The sequence below is a fragment of the Panthera onca genome, chromosome A2 (assembly GCF_046562875.1).
Source record: "Panthera onca isolate mPanOnc1 chromosome A2, mPanOnc1 haplotype 2, whole genome shotgun sequence".
Lineage (NCBI taxonomy): Eukaryota > Metazoa > Chordata > Mammalia > Carnivora > Felidae > Panthera > Panthera onca.
In genome coordinates this window covers 31,233,072-31,250,340 of record NC_138340.1, presented here as the reverse complement: position 1 = coordinate 31,250,340, position 17,269 = coordinate 31,233,072, and the positions used below count along the sequence as shown (strand labels likewise).

Genomic DNA, 17,269 nt, shown 5'->3' with positions numbered 1-17,269 from the left:
TAGAAGTTTTTGTGAAAGTCTGTCTCAAAGGCTCAGGCATTGACCTGTGTGTGTGCGTGCGTGTGTGTGCGTAATTTAAACTCAAGAACACAGGCGTGGACATAGGGGATGTGGGTCCTTGAAACACACTTTTAGAAGCTTTTCTCAAAAAGTTGCTGGTTGACAATAAAAAGTTGACACACAGATTACAAGGATATTGGGATGTTGGGATTTTATGTTTATTTAGGTATAATTCACATAGAGCAAAATTACTCTTTGTAGCATACAGTTTTAAGAGTTTGACAAATGTAGGCAGTCGTGTAACCACCACCACAATCGAGATTTAAAACATTGCCATTCCCCCCCAAAAGTTCCCTTGTGCCCGTTTGTGGACAACTCCATTTCCCGCCCACAGTTTTGGCATCCACTGATCTTTTTTTTTCCCCTCATGTAGTTTCACCTTTTGCAGTAAAGCTTCTCTGACCTTTAAGCTCAGGTAATGTGATAAACACTTCTAGCATCCTGGTGCCCTTATAATTATAGTGTATATGCAATTGACATCCATTGTTAAATATCCACCTCCTCTGCTAGACTTCTGCAGGCATGTCTGAGGGCAGAGAGTATGTAGCTAGGGCGTTACTGTATCCTCAGTATCATCCAGAAAAGGCTGAACAAACCTTCATTCATTCATTAAGTGATAACTCAAAGACTATAAGGAAGATGCTCTAAGTCACTATTGACTAAGCAAAAGCAATTTGGTACCCAGTGGTATCAAATGTATACTATTGTAAAGCACCCAGAGACTAGATCATTCAAACATTCCTGGAGAGTATGCAGGCACTTTTGGAGTTATTGGGTCTAAATATTAGCAATCAGAACCATCCCAGGCAATCCCAGATTCATGGGATTAATTGCTCAATTAGCTAAAAATAAAATGGAAAAGTCTTCAGTCATTTAACAATCTACTGCCATTATTTTGTTTACTTGCATATTTAATTTTTTTTAAATGTTTATTCATTTTTGAGAGAGAGAGAGAGAGACAGAGACAGAGAGAGACAGAGCATGAGTAGGGGAGGGGCAGAGAGCGAGGGAGACAGAATCCAAAGCAGGCTCCAGGCTCTGAGCTATCAGCACAGAGCCTAACGCAGGGCTCGAACTCGTGAATTGCAAGAGCATGACCCAAGCTGAAGTGGAACGCTTAACCAACTGAGCCACCCAGGTGCTCTGATTGTATTTTTAAAGCTGTTTACTTCATGATTTTTACACTCCATATATTTTGTAGCAACTCTGAAGTTACAGTGATGCTTAAGAGCAAAATCATGAAATCCTCAAAATCAAGCTTATTTTCAGTGTGCTCGTCGAGTTCAGAAAGGAGGTCTTTGTATTTTGGTTTTGTTTCTTGTCCCTGTGAGAATAAAGAATAAGTAAAAACCGAATTCATTGTGCCACCTTGGTTTTACAGATAACAAGCAATTAAGAAACATGTTATTAACATGTTCTTGTAACATGGCATAACACGGTAGTAACAATATGATGTCAAGTTGTTACCAGGGCTACCAGTGGGGCACTGTGTTAAATCTTTTCATGGGTTATTTCACCGAATTTCCACAGTGACCTTATGAATATATGACTATTATCCCCACTTAACAGATGAGCATCAAAAGACTCAGTGAGAATTAAGTCACTTGCCCCAACCTAGGCAGCTATTGGTGCGAAGCTAGAGTTCATGGTCTTGGCCGCCTGATTCTGGAGCCCACACTCTTAACTACTAACCATCTGCCTCTCTAGAAGCACAGATATGTTACATTTTTCACAATTTCAACATATAATCTCTGTTATGAGAGGTATTCACTCCGTGTTCTAATGAACAATAAGATCGTCCAGAAATACGAAATTAAAAAATGCTCATAGAAAAATCTGTGCTTTGGAAAATTGTCCAGCGTTCAGTATCATCACAAATCACACCCAAGTCCATAGTCCTCCTAAATAGATTGAGGGGAAACATGTGAGTAGTACATCCACGAAGAGGCTTTTTAGTTTCCAACCACAGCCTGTGAAATATCCTCCCAAGTGGCATTAACAACATTAAGGTCGTTTGATTCTCTGGTATTCTGGGCTGTGTTTGCATTTAGTTCAACCCCAAATGCTCAGCCATGTGCTAGCTGTAAAAAGCCATCACAGCAACGACTAAAGCACTTTAGGAATGATGATACATTCCTCTTACCGACTAGACCATTCTTGTCTCTCCAGGCTGGTTGTCCTCAAGAGGTCACACCTAACAGTGAAGGCAAAAAGAGTTTCCCCTGCCTCGCTCCATGACAGCTGAGCGCTCTGTGGACATGGTGGGGCCCACGGCAGAGACAGGACTACTTACTAGTGGAAGGACACACTGCTCAAAGGTCAGAGGCAGCTGTAGATCTTCTCTCTTTTTTTTCTATGTATTTTAAGTACCTGGGAGCTGGCCCAGGTAGTTCTCTTGGGGCCTGATCAGCCATCTTGTTTCTGTATCTTCTTATCAGTGAGTATAAATGCTCAGTTTTATTTTATCTGACTGACTATAGAGTGTTAAGATCCCCCCAAATTATGTTAGGCTTGTGAGAAAGGAGATGTTCCTCTCAGAACCCAGGCCTCAGCCCAAAGTGCCATCTCAGTTAACCAGAGAGCTCCACATAGGGATGTAGGAGAAACCCCAGTTAGTCATTAAGGGGCTGCGGGTGTGTGCCCCTACCTGCCCTGAGGCGTCTCACAGAGCTGGGTGCTAGGTCCAAGGCAGCGTCCTGACATTACTCTCCATGTTTGCTCCTTAAAGTTAAGTTACCACTATTAATACTGAGAATGTCCTAGAGTCCCCTGAAATATGGCTTCTGCTTTCTGTCATCTTGAGCAGAGAGCAGGACTTCACATGAGGCCTGGATAGGTCTGCTGCCAGAGATCCAGAAATTGTCTGCCTCTTTCAAGTTTAATCTACACTGAGGGACATGATTTGGCTCTAACTTTCTTTTGCCCTTGGCTGTTCTCAGAGGGGATGGTGAATTACAGCAGGAACCCCCTGGTCCGAGGTTTCTCTTTCCACAGTTTGAGTTGCCTGGGTCAACTGGGATTTGGAAGCAACCATTCTCCTTCTGATGATCATCAGAAGGTCAATGGAAGCTTAAGTTGACGTGACAGTGCTTACGTCATTTACCTCCCTTCCTCTCAGTCACGTGGCATCTTATCATCTCACATGCCCACCGGAAGGGTGAGTACAGTACGATAAGGTATTTTGAGAGAGAGACCACGTTCACGTAACTTCTACTAGAGTATATTGTCATTGTTCTATTTTATTATTATTGTTAGGAGTCTCTTACTGCATCTAATTTATAAACGGAACTTTATCATAGGTGTGTGCATAAGGAAAAGCAGTCTAGAGAGGCTTCTGTACTGTCTGTGGTCTCAGGCATCCACGGGGGCCTGGGAACTGTCCCCTTACATGGGGTGGGGAGGGGTAGGTGGTGTGATTGTACATCAGGATGACCATCCACTAGGTCCTCATTTTCATACATGTGAAAAGCTCCCTGAAGATCTGCCCAGCCACCAAGTATGAGGCCTTTTTCTCTCTAGAATGTGTCATCTCGTTTGGCCTCTGATGTAGGCAAGTGTTATAGGATTTCTTCACCCACGCTTTCCTTAAAGGCTCCCCAGAACTTTTTACCGCTTGGCAAATTCTTGCCTGATACTTCTGGCTACAAAGATTTTTCTTAAAAAAAAAAAAATCAAATAATCATACAAATAATACTTATTCTTCCTGAAATTGAAAATGTGTACTCTTTGGGAGCCTGGATGGCTCAGTCGGTTAAATGACCCTTGAGCTTGGCTTGGGTCATAATCTCATGGTTCGCGAGTTTGAGCCCCAAAACGGGCTCTGCACTGACAGCACGGCTGCTGCTTGGGATTCTCTCTCCCTCTCCCTGCCCCTACCCCACTCGCTGTCTCTCTCTCAAAATAAATAAAATTAAAAAAAAAAAAAGAAAGCAAGAAAATATGTACCCTTTGACCTCTATCAGTTCACTTCCTCCTCCCCCTCCCCCTCCCCCTGGGAACCACATTCTATTCCCTGTTCTAATGAAATTGAGTTTTTATAAAATCACTTTATTTGTGGAATAAAAAAAAAAGTCGATTTCTCACACAGTCTTTTGAAATAATCCAAGATTCACAGGAAGTTGTCCCCTTGGCCCACCTTCCCCCAGTGGATGACACCAGATATAACTGTCATATGCTAGAGCCAATACATTTATATTTTCATGGAATTATAGTACTTATTTTCGTAGTATCTCCGAACACCCATAGAACTTTAGAGACTGCTTTAAATCTTTTTCTTGCTCTACCTACTAATAAATATTGGTGGTCTAGACTCTGTACGAACCCCTCTTTTCTTCTTATGCATGTCCCCTCAGGCAGCATTTCCCTAAGTATGCTTGTAGAGTGTAACGCAGTTTTAGGCGAGGCAGGATGAAATATTAAATACAAGTTAGTAGTCATCTATTCTTTTACTACCTTCCACTCTTACCCATTGAATTAACACTTAGAATAGTGATGTTATTAAAAAGAGATAATTCTAAGTTTATTTACTGAGAGAGAGAGAGAGACACAGACAGACAGCAGGTGGGGCAGGAAGAGAGGGAGAGAGAGAGAGGGAGAGAGAGAGAGAGAGAGAGAGAGAGAGAGAGAGAGAGAATCCCAAGCAGGCAGTGCCCTGACTGCAGAGCCCAATGCGGGGCTCAAAATCACGAACCGTGAGATCATCACCTGAGCCCAAATGAAGAGTCGGGTGCTTAACCGACTGGGCCCCCCAGGTGCCTCAGTGATAAAGTATTCTTATAAAATAAATTTATTTAAAAAGAAAGTTAACTTAAAGAAGAAAAGTTCTAAGTGAATTATAATACAGACTCTAGGCAGATATGGGAAAGATATTGAAGGAGGTATTCAAATGACTGAAGGTTGGAAAATACGCCTCTAGGTAATTTAGGTCACTCCCTTCAGGTCAGTGACTGTTCATCTACTGCTAACTCTGACTTCTGAATTGCGAACACAAATCTCTATTCTGACCTCCCAAGTCATATGTCCTGTTGCTCTGTTTCTCCTCCGGAATGTTTCATGGACATCTTAAAATTGACAAATTCTGATGGAACTCATCATTTCTCCTCCCACCCCACCTCACCTCAAATATGCTTATTCCCCAATCTTTGACTTCTCTGGAAATGAGGCCACCACCCATTTCTTCCCACAGTTGGAAACTGGGGTGTCATAATTTGCTCTTCCTGTCCTTCAACCCTATAGCCAGTCAATTATTGGATCCTGTTCATTCCACCTTCCAGATGTCTCTCCTGTTCAGCACCCTAGTCCCGACATCATTGGCCTCTGTTTGGAGTGCTTCCTCACAGACACTCTTTCTTTGTCCCACCCCCACCCGGACCCCTACCCCAATCCCATCTGCAGGTGATGTAATTTCTTCACCCTTGATTTAGAAACATTCCTGGCTTCCTCCTGCTCTCAGGCTATGCCTTTGTAATTTTGCTTCTCTCCACCTTCTCAGCCTCATCGCCTAGTGCTTCCTACTTTCCTTTCCCTTCTCGGCTCTCCCAGATCTTTGACCTGCCTTACAGGATTTGCATATGCCATTGCCTCTGCTTGGAATGCTACGTTCTCAGTGCCCACCCTCCTCCCTTGCAAAACTAACTCTTGCTCACTCTTCAGATCTCAGCTATACCTTTATTTTCCAGGAGAGCTTCTTTGACTGACTGCCCCAAGATGGTCCCTCTGTTTTACTCTTTCGATGCATGCCATACTGTTTCATGGTTATTTGCATATTTCTAATGACCTTTTCAGCATCTCTCTCTACTCTGCTAAGTTTTTTTTGAAGCTTATTTATTTTGAGAGAGAGAGAGAGAAACAGCATGAGTGGGGGATGGGCAGAGAGAGAGGGAGAGACAGAGAATCCCAAGCAGGGTCTGCGCTACCCGCACAGAACCTGCTACGGGACTTGAACTCACAAAACCATGAGATCATGACCTGAGCTAAAATCAAGAGTTCCACGCTTAGCCAACTGAACCACCCAGGCACCCCTCTACTCTGCTGGATTTTTAGCTTGTTCACTGCATTAACTTCAGTGCTCAGTTCACTTCCTGGCAAACGGTAGGTGTTCATTAAACATTTGTTGAATGAAACAATAGGGCCCTTTCGCTGGAGTTGTTGGCTCTTTGGGCCACCCAGTATGGCGTGGCCCCCGTTTCTTCATGCCTGTTCATTTTCTCACCTCCGTGAAATTCCTAAATTGGGTTTGCAGCAGATTTTTGGCAGTAGCTTTTCCAAGTTTACCATCAGGGTCAGAAGAGTTTCTGAAAATCAGAGCAATGGTAGCAATGGCCTTTTCCAGATCTGAGCCCTTCCTGAGAGCTGTGAGGGAAGAAACGTACAATGATGTAGTCTAGGTTAGAAATGGTTCTTCCCCAGACACAGGGTTGTATTTTCCGAGGGAACTGGGATGAGCAGGGTTGGAAGATGTATGTCAATGTGGCCCTTGGACTCTTTGCCCCCTATCTGGGAGTGGGATGTAGGGACATCTGACACCAGGTCCTTAAATAATTGAAACAAAAGTTCCTTCAAGAGCAATAAGAATTAGTAGAATCAGGATAAGATTTACCACCTGCTTGTCATGTGACCTTGGGAAAACACCTCACCTCTCTCACAGTTGGTTTTTTGATCTGCAAAATATTTAAAGGGTACCTGCTTGGCGCTAGGCTCAGTCCCTGGCACTGAGGGTACCACAGTGAGTAAGACAGAGTCCTGCTCTTGTGGAGTTTATATTCGATGTCAATCAAATCATCACTTCAGGCCAGTGTGATAAAGGAGAATAGCATTTGAAACAAGCTCTTTGATATCATGATGGATAAGGGACCTCTTTGACCTAAGGCCTCAAACATACTGATTTCCCAGCTGGTTTCTCTGGTTTAAACTCCTTGAAAGGGCGATGTTAACTCATTCCTTTCTAGTGGGTAGCACCCAGTGGACACTGAGAACTACACAAGGTATAGCAAAAAAAATTTGTATGTTCTCTGTCCTTTGAGGCTCTAACACATCCTCTATTATAGAACTTCTCTCATGTTATAGTTACCGTATTAAAAAAAAAAAAACCTTTTTAAATATTTATTCTTGAGAGAGACACACACGCACACAGAGCACGAGTAGGGAAGAGGCAGAGAGAGAGAGAGAGAGAGAGGGGGAGACACAGAATCCGAAGCAGGCTCCAGTCTCCAAGCTGTTAGCACACAGCCCGACGCGGGGCTCAAACCCACAAACTACGAGATCATGACCCGAGCTGAAGTAAGACGCTGAACCGACTGAGCCACCCAGGGCCCCAGTTACTGCATTTTTAATGGCCTTTCTTCTCAACTACATTGCAAGCCCTGTGAGGCCAGGGAATTATATCTTTCTTCATCACTGTATTCCCAGTGACCAACACAAATTCCTGCTATATAGTAGGTGCTAGGACATGCCATTTAATGAATGAATAAGAAGAAAAGAAAAACAAAATCCTACCATTTTTAACCCAGGTACTATGCAACAATTGTTTATACAAAGAATGATGATCAGACAGAATAACACAACTTTTGTATTGAGCACCCACTATATTTCTAATATTTTCCCACTCAGTACCCAGATGTGGCCTCTGCTCTTTTACAATATACTTTACAATCTAATGAGATAATAAGTAATAATCAATAAGATAAGTGCTTATGCATGTATTTGCTTTTATATACATTCAATAATTATTTCTCTATATACATATATAACATGGATTTACAGCTCGTGATGTATGAGGTAAAAAAGGCACAGAAACAGAAAAAAATTTAAAAAATACATCTGGGGGGGTGCCTGGGTGGTTCACTTGGTTAAGCATCTGACTATGGCTCGGGTCACCTTTTGTGAGTTCAAGCCCCTCTGTGCTGACAGTTTAGGACCTGGAGCCTGCTTCAGATTCGTGTCTCCCTCTCTCTCTGCCCCTCCCCCACTCATGCTCTGTCTCTCTCTCTCCCTCAAGAAATGAATAAAACATTAAAAAAAATTACATCTGGGAGGAAAACTACTTAGATAGCTGGTCTTGGAGGTCTCTGTGAGTAGATGAACATTTAAGTTAAGACCTAATGGATGAGAGGGATCCTGCCATGTAAAAGGGTTGGGGTGGGGTGGGGTGGGGTAGTCAGGCTAGGATTAGGGTTGTGCGGAATGTCCCAAGCTCAAGCAGAATAGTGAGGGCTCGGATCAGAAGGAGTGTGGCACGTCGGGAGAGCTGAAAGGAGACAGCTGTGACTGAAACCTACAAGAAGGAGGTTTGGTTAAGAAAGGAGAACAAGACCACGGAGAGCTTACAGCCCATAGAAAAGCATCAGACTTTTCTTTGCAAACATTTTCTCCCAGTTCATAAACTGTTGGGTTTTTAATCCTTTGAGATCTTTTGTGGAGGAATTGTTTCCAATTTTTATCAAGTCTGATTTATCAATGTTTCCTCTTCTGAAAGAGTTGTCCTATGTAAAGTTAAAAGTTTTGTCATTGTATGGTCTACATTTAAATCCATGGCCCATTCTGAGTTCACGTTTCTAGAAGGTGTAAGGCTTAGGTGGAAGTTCGGGTTTTTAACCGGCGGAGGACCAGTTGCTTCCGCATCAGGTGTTGAAAATGCTATACTTCTTTTGCTAAATTGCTTTGCATCTTTGTCAAACATCAGTTGGGCATATTTGTATGGATCAGTGTCTGGGTTTCCCGTTCTGTTTCATTGATCTGTACATCTGTCCCTCTGTCAACATCGCATTTCTTTGATTCCAGTAGCCATATAGTAAGCCTTAATATGGAGGAGAGTGAGTCCCCCACTTTCTTCTTTTTCAAAATTATTTTGGCTATTTTAGGGCTTTCCATGTATATTATTTATGACTTGCAGTAAGCCTTAAGAGAATTTTTTTTAAGTTTATTTATTTATTTTGAGAGAGAGGGAGAGTGCTCAGGGAGGGGCAGAGAGAGAGGAGAGAGAGAATCTCAAACAGGCTCCATGCTGTCAGCACAGAGCTGAATGTGGGGCTTGACCTCATGAACCGTGAGATCGTGACCTGGGATGAAACCAAGAGTCTGACACTTAACCGACTGAGCCACCTGGGCGCTCAAGCTTTAGCAGAAATTTGACGAGAATTGCCGTACTTACTGCATCGACTCTTCCAGTTCAGGAACACAGTATGTATCTCCATCGTCATAGCACTTTACAGATGAAGCAAGGATGTGACCTCGCTGGGGACCCACCACTAGTAAGTGGCAGAGCTTGAATTTGAATCCTGGTCAAAAACATAAGCCTCCTGCAGAGATTTTTTTTTTTTTTTCTGCCTGTCTTCTGCTCTGTGGCACCTGGAATCTTTAGAAAAATGCCTGGCAAATGGTACATGCTTCACATATATTCATGGAATGAGTGTCTGCCAAATCTATGTCCTTAGCTTCTTACTCCCTGATTTCTTCCCTCGTTCCCGATGCTCAGTCTTATCTGCCTATGATTCTGCTTGACATTTCCCATTTCTGTCTGCTCACCCAGTGGCTGGGCCTCCATCTAGCCTAGAATGCCAACCTCAGAACATTCCCTGCTTCTTTGGATTTTATTGTTAGCTTTTTCTCCCCCTCTCCCCCATCCTTAGCCATCTCTTCCCTTCACCTCTGTCGCATCCCTGACACCCACAGTCAGAATTGAGATGCTTCTCGATTACCCAACACTCTGCAGCTCGTCGAAATACATGGAGATGAGCATATTCCTCTAGCTTGGGTCTGTCTTTCCTGGGGTGTGTGCTTGAGGAGGTGGGATGCTATATGGCGGTAACCTTGAACTTAAGTGGCCAAAAAATAGACTCCATTTATTCTGTCTTTAAGAAGCAAATTGCTTAGAGGAAATACCTTAATTCCTTAAGAGGTAAACATTCCTTCTGTAATTTTGACCAGTTGATTCATTAATTAATAACCAAGAATAAATTAGAGAAGGCTTTAGTATGAGCTGTTCTATTCTCCAGGCTCTTTCTGGTGAGGAAGGGGTGTATTTCCAGTCTGGAGTGGGCTTGCAAATAATGACAGACACCCTCCTTGTTTATTGTGTACCAGGTGCCTTTCACACATAATCTTATTTAATGCTTAGTAAAACCCACAGAGGTAAGTGTGATTTGTGTCTCAATTTTACATATTGGAAACTGACACATGGAGAGATTAAGAGTTTTAAGGTCACATCGCTCAGAAGTGGCAGAGGAAACATTTGAAAGTCTGATTTCAAAGACCACAGAAAGATCTGCCACTTTGGAGTATCTCTTTATAAGGCCACCTCCGTGGAGGCTGTGGAACCAGACATTTTCCAACCCTTCGAGGAACTCGACGTCTGGCTGCCTTCTAGATGGGGACTCCATCTGGACTAGCCAACTCCTTTTTCCTTCTCCTCCATTCGTTTGAACCCGGCAGGCAGTTTTTGTCCTGACTATAAAATAGCATATGTTCATGGTAAAAACTGAACTAGAAAACATCACATATGAAAGTTAACAAGGCACTCTGGTTATCTTACCAACACCGATGATACTTTGCGAGATGTTTTGTTTTTCTGTTTTTATGGCTGGGTTCTTCCCTTACTAAACCCAGCGTGTTGCCTTTTAATTCCTGTCTGCCTCACAGAGTTGTGAGCAAATATGTGAAAGCATATTGTAAAGGGCTAAGTCCTAATAAAAATGCAAGGGCTTGATGCTTCTCTTTTGGTGTCTTTTATCAGCTTTCTTGCCTCTGGAAGGGGTGTATCGGAGAGGGTGTTAAAACGAGGTACTTCATGTCGACCTCTCCTGTTATTTCCGACCTCGCTTCTTATGCTTTGATAATACTAAACTGTGTGTAGTCCCCTTACTCACTCTGTTCTCCCAAAAGTACTTTTTGGCAAATATTTATTACCAGGCTCTGTCTTACTTCTGGGGATAGAACCGTGAACAACAGCAGTGGAGACATTCTAAGTTTTCTGGTGCTTGTGTTCTGGAGGACAGTTGTAAACGAATGATTATGGAGCTGGTATTCTACGTGTCAGCCCCTCCTCTGTAGGATATACAGGGTTCAACTCACTTAATTCTTACATCAGCCTTCGTAGGTAGGTTCCCGTATCATCCCCACTCTATAGAGGAGAAAACTGAGGCACAGCAAGGTTAGGTAGCTTGCTCGAGGTCACACAGTCCGGTCTCTCCTCATGATGCACACTGCCTTTAGATATTGTTTTTCAGGCAGTGTATTCTGTACGACTCTTTCCGACACCCCCAGATTGGGCAACAGGTCCCTCTTCTGGGCTTCTCGACTTCCCCAGACATACATTTATCATAACCCTCACACTAGAACACTCTTCAGCTATCTAAATTTCCTTCTAGGTCAGTGCTGTCCAAGAGAAATGTAATGTGAGCCGTAATGATAATCTAAACATTTCTGGTAGCCACATTAAGAGAGTAAAAGGAAACATACAAAATTATTTTCATAACACATTTTATTTAACCCAGTGTATTAAAAATATTATCACTTGGGGCGCCTGGGTGGCTCAGTCGGTTAAGTGTCTGACTTTGGCTCAGGGCATGATGTGGTGACTGAGCCCCACGTCAGGCTCTGTGCTGACAACACAGAGCCTGGAGCCCGCTTCCAATTCTGTGTCTCCCTCTCTCTCTCTGCCCCTCCCCTGCTCACGCTCTGTCTCTGTCTCTCTCTCAAAAAGAAACATTAAAAAAATTTTTTTTTTAAATATCATTTCAATATGTAATCCATCTAAGCAAATTATTGAAACAGGCTCCATTTTGTTTTATATTAAGTCTCTTAAATCTGACTTATCTATTACACACATTTCAGTGCTCACTACCTTCATGTGCCTAGTGGCTGCTCTATTGGACGGAACAGTTCTAGACTGCACACTCCCAAGGGCAGTTACTACATTTTATTTACCTGTACGCTCATTCCCAGGCCCTGGAGGGTTGTGGGCCTTAGTGTACGTGTGTTGGACTGAGCTGACTGGAACTTCAGGGCCAGCCTCTGCCTCTTTCTCCTCACCTGCCATGGAACGTGGGACACAGATCTCAACCCTGGATCTAGCAAGTACCTGACACATTAGTGTAATAGGAACACAACTCTCAGTACAGCAAGGTGTCAGAATCCCCTCATTTGAGAACTTTTCCTAGTAGCAGTTAGTTTTGCAAATGGAGCAATGGAGACCTATGGGAGAGAAGTGGTCTGTCCAAGTTCACACAGGTAGTGTGCGGCAAGAATAAAAACTGGGTCTCTTTTTTTCCTGTCTAGGTCAGTAGTTTCCCCAATACTCTAGTGCTTCTCAAACTTTTCTGCCACAAAACTGCTTTGAATGCTAGAGGCAGAGATGTACTCGTCCCCCACTCCCACCCTCAAGAGGTCAAGGGCATACGCCCAAGTAGCCAGCAGAGAAAATGTGGGTTCTCACCTCTACTTCATCCTCTATCCCTGCCTTATTTCAATGGATAATGTTTAGAACTACCTGCCATTGAATAAAGCACATTCTGGGAAGTTGAGCCATGTTTATCCTGTGTTTTTTTAGGACATGGGAATAAATGTGGCCCAATGGTCCAATGCTAGGAATCTGGTGCTAAGAGTGGTGCACACGTGTGTGTGTGTTCAGGGGCAGTGAGGGTGATGGAGAGTTACTACTCCCCTCAACTTCCTAGAAGGGATAAGTTGTATTAGAAATGCGGGACAATTATCACGAGTGTCCGAAATTGTGTATATTGTAAAACAGAATAGGTTTTCTGTTGTCATAGTATAAAAACAATTGTTCCATCAAGATGGAGATTTATTTAAGTAAAAATACCAAGTCTCCTTTGGAGACGTTGGCCAGCCGTTTAGGAAGAAAAAGTTTCAATATAGTCATATCCAAGTTTATGCTTGTTATTCTGTGAACATTTTAAAGCCACAGATTTTGGAATAAGATAATGCCAAGTATATGAGTGGGGTTTTTTCTTAATATTACCACAGAAAGAACAATATGTTAGTTCTAAAGATATTTTACCTATAAAGTTGAATTCTGAGTGTAAATATTTCTATTTTGAGAGTTGGCAACAGTTTTCACTCGACCAACAAGGGGCAGTTGGGGGTTGTTTGCATTCTGAGTTCCAATGACCATTCATGAGTTAGATATTGATGGTCTTGCTCTGGATGGTCTTGCTCCGGAGGATGCTACCCATAGACAGGCAACTGCGCGTGTGGGAAGAACACTGAATTAGGAGTCATCGGATCCATGCTTTCAGCTTGGCCTTTAATGGACTAACTTGGGGCAAACTAATTCCTATCACTGGACTTCAGTTCTCAAAAGAGTTCTATAAACATGGGTATTTGATGATTTGTCCACAAGGTCTCTTACATTTCTGGCATCCTTTGCTGTCCTGTTCTTTTTAACTCCCGGTGCACTGTCATGGTAGAGGGGAAATACACACATCCCAGTCACTCCATGTCTTACCTTTCACTGAAGCCAGTTGTTTGGATACTGAAATGCTGCCAACAAAATGAAAGAAACATAAGGATTTTGGAGACTGGGTATTCATCTCTGCGTTGAAAGTAAAGCAATACAATGATTTAAAAATCAACTTATTTTCAGTAAGCTTTCACTGAACCTTCTAGTGCAGCAGCCATCTGTCTTGCAAACTCCATTTCCTCCTGGCCACATAGGAAAGAAGTGCTTAAACGTGCCTCGCCCACACATCCTGGTCTTTCTTGCGTTCACGTAACCACATAACTAAATTCCCTCCAATGGGAAAGGAGTAGAAAAGAGTGATCACCTTTCATGTGAGCTCTTCTCTGTTCTCTCTTATTTCCAGCTGACTAACACAGAAATTATCAAGGACACCTTGGAACCCACATGTTGAAACCACAAGCATCCTTATCCTGGGTCCCTACATGGCTACATGGAATCAGTCTGCCACAAACCTGGAATCCCCACTCCGGACTGTCACATGAGAAAGAAAAAGAAAATAACTTCTTTTTCCATAAAACACTAAGGATTTGGAGTTTATTTATGTGCCCCAGGAGCTGAGCCTACCTAAGAGTCTAGGTCCTCTGTTGGAGGGAGAGGATACATCATGAATGACGGAGACATGTTCCTGCACTCTTGGGGCTTAAAGTCTAGTGCAGAAAGCAGACTTCAAACACGTAATTCAATACAAAGGACTGTCAGAGCATTTACAGAGGGCAGGGAAGAACTAACCCAGTCTACAGGTCTGAGTAATGGCATTTTATCTGAGCAGTAGGTGAAGAAGGAGGAAGAGTGTTCCAAGCAGAGGAAACAATGTACGTTGAGGCCCTGAAATGGGAGAAGCCAGGCCATGATCAAAGAACCAAAGGAAGCACAGAGTGGCTAGAACCCGGAGAAGGACGCAGATGGTGGTGGAAGGGGAGGCTGCAGTCAAGGGCCAGGGCCAGAGCCTGCTGAATCCTACAAAGGACTCTGGGCGTTATCCTAAGGGCAGTGGGAAGGAAGGGAATGGCACGATCACGTTTGCATTTGGGGAAGTTGTTCCACCTGATGTATCAGAAAAAGATTGGATAAGGGGCCAGATAGGAGGCAGGAAGATGAATCTCACTCCCTTACAAGTTGCAAATCAAAATTTGCTCCATATTTCAACCCCAATGGCTTTTGAGAAAGCCAGTAAGAACAATAGTACTTGGTCGTATTTTAGACAACCCCTTAAAGAAAATTTTTGGGTTGAAGATCTGGTTTTGGCATTAACTAGTCAAGATCTCATCACCTTGGGGGCCTCATTTTTCTTGTTTGTAAAATTAGGAAGCTGGACTCTGATATTTTACACCTTTTATGGTCTTCTTGGTGAGTTCCTCTTAGTTTTCTAGAAATTTTGCACCCTTATCATCCCCTTCATATAATGTGCTATCTTTTTACTTTGCATACATATAGTATACTTGCAACATGACTTGTGTTATTTTCTATTGTCATGATCTCCTGCATTAGTCTGTGAGAACTTTGAGGGCAAGAGCTGTGCAGTTTATCTCAAAAATCTTCCCCTCCCTACCTCCCACCTCCACCTAGCAGAATATTGCCGAGCACTTGTGAAGTGTTTAAGAGAGTGTTTTGAACTACAGGACATCTAAATAAAATTACATGAGAAAGATTATTTTTCATTTATTAGCCATAGTTTGACACATTTGAATGATATGAATCAATTTCCCTCTGTCACGGATAATCTGCAAGTATTTGTTCCACAGTTAAAATCATTGCTGTTTTGATTCACAAATGTTTCTCAAGAGGCAATCAAAGATATTTGTGTTGATTGTATCATCTTTTCAGTTTGCAATCAAGGCTGCACATTTGTTCCCTTTGTTTCCCCAATTCAATTTAAAGCTGGATTGGGGTGGGTAATAAGCACCAAATTCACAATTTCTTGGCCATCAGGTTGACAGGATCTCTTGGGAAATGCACCTGCAGGATTAAATAAAATTCATTAAAGGAGAGCCACGCATCACTGACCTTTTGGGCATTTTCCTAGGCGCTAAAGTGGATGTTGGGGCTGCAGAAAGACTGGGGTCCCCTTCCAAGTGGAGGGCTTGGTCCTGGGTACTGTGCATACAGCCACACATACTCTGCTTGCCTGTTGTGTGTTGGTCCTTCCTAAGCAACAGTCACTTGCCCACTGTTACTATTGTCATTCACTCCATGACAACTATATAAGGCACTTTTAGAAGAGCCTTTTGCTGGTGTTATTATATGTAAACATTAAACCATTCATGCATTCAACAAACGTTTGAGTGCCTACGATAGGCCAGGCACTCTACAAGGTGCTGGGGACACAACAGTGAACAAAACCAGACATGGAGCCTGATCTCAGACAGCTTAGTGGGAAAGACATATTAATCAAGTGATCAAGCAAAAAAGTCACACCTGGGAACACTACCATGCAAGAGGATGCCAGGAGATTGGTATCAGCCAGGGAGACCAGGGAGGTGTCCCAGGGGAAGTGATGCTGGATGATGAGTAGGAGTTAAGTAGATGAAAAGTCAAAGGATCCACATTGTGGGCAGAAAGAATAGCCTGTACTAATTTCAGGGGCAGTGGGGAGTGTGGTGATCAGGAGGGACTAAAGGAAAGGCCAATGTGGCTGGACCGGAGAGGCTGGCGGGGAGTGAGGCCCTGCCTGAGGAAGAAGAGAAGGCATGGTGGTTAAGACCATGCAGGAGCTGGGAGGCCACAGTAGGAGATTTTAAGTCCAGGCCACAAGGACAGGAAAGTGTTTGTGGTTTTTAAGCAAGGAGAGTAATAAAGTTAGATTTACATTTTGAAAAAAATCACTGTAGCTTGTATGTGAACAATAGCATAGAGAGGTGGGCAGTATAAAGGTACGAAGACCGGTGGGAAGGCTACTCCTCTTGTGTTAGCTTAGAGCTCTTTCTGTTAAAAAAACAAAAAAACCCAAAAAAACAACAAAAAACCCAAAGAACAAAAAACAGGGGTTGTGTCAGCTCGGCCAAATAGGTCTGGTTCGAGGAAGAAGCGACCAGTGATTATTTAGATCATGGGCAAGTTGATGGGGAGAGCAGACAGATCTCAACAGAAGCTAAGAACAGTCATTGTCCAGGCTGCAAATTGGCTCCAGGACATTGCTATCTTACTACTGCATCACGGGTCACTGTGTCCATAAGGCCATGTCACTCTCTCATCGCTTGCTTCCCTTCATGGGCTTTCTCTTCCCTCTTCCGTCTACCTCTTAACTCTAATTCCCTTAGCATTTTTCATTTAAACTGGAGGTGGGAGGGTGGTGGAGAATTTGGCCTTGGTCATTACTGTTGCCCACGCCGGTCAGAGTTTTAATGCCAGCTCTCTCCGCACGTTGTCAGTTAGCCTGTGCAATGATCTCCATTGGATTAGAGGATACTTCAAGCCAGCCTCACTGCCCAAGTTCAAACTGACAGCTGGTTTCCTCACAGAGGGCTCTGGGTAGGTTTCCCAGAACCTGGACCTGTAACACATATTCCCAATGATTCTGACACGGGCTGGATGGGGGGACTGTTGGTAATGGTCGAAGAGAGGCTCCGCGGTGAAAAGGTCTGAGTTGGAATTCTGACTCTGTCACTTACTAGTGGTGTCTGGAATGAACAAGATCTTTCAAACTGCCAAGTCCACTTTGCCAGCTGTACAAGAATACTTTCCTCACGGGGTTGTCGTGAAGGTGGAATGAGTGAATGTTGGCGAAGCAGTCAACAC

At 43.2% G+C, this 17,269-nt stretch overlaps 1 protein-coding gene across 1 annotated transcript; it reads right to left on the bottom strand.

Moving 5' to 3' along the window:
- Positions 1–208: 208 nt before the first annotated feature.
- SNTN (sentan, cilia apical structure protein) lies at positions 209–15,648 on the bottom strand. Its single transcript, XM_060631511.3, has 4 exons — positions 15,539–15,648; positions 13,520–13,554; positions 6,272–6,411; positions 209–1,384 (listed from the first exon to the last, which is right to left on the bottom strand). The coding sequence occupies exons 1-4, from the start codon at positions 15,646–15,648 to the stop codon at positions 1,226–1,228; spliced, it is 444 nt and encodes a 147-aa protein (XP_060487494.1). The 3' UTR covers positions 209–1,225.
- Between the last annotated feature and the right edge of the window lie 1,621 nt (positions 15,649–17,269).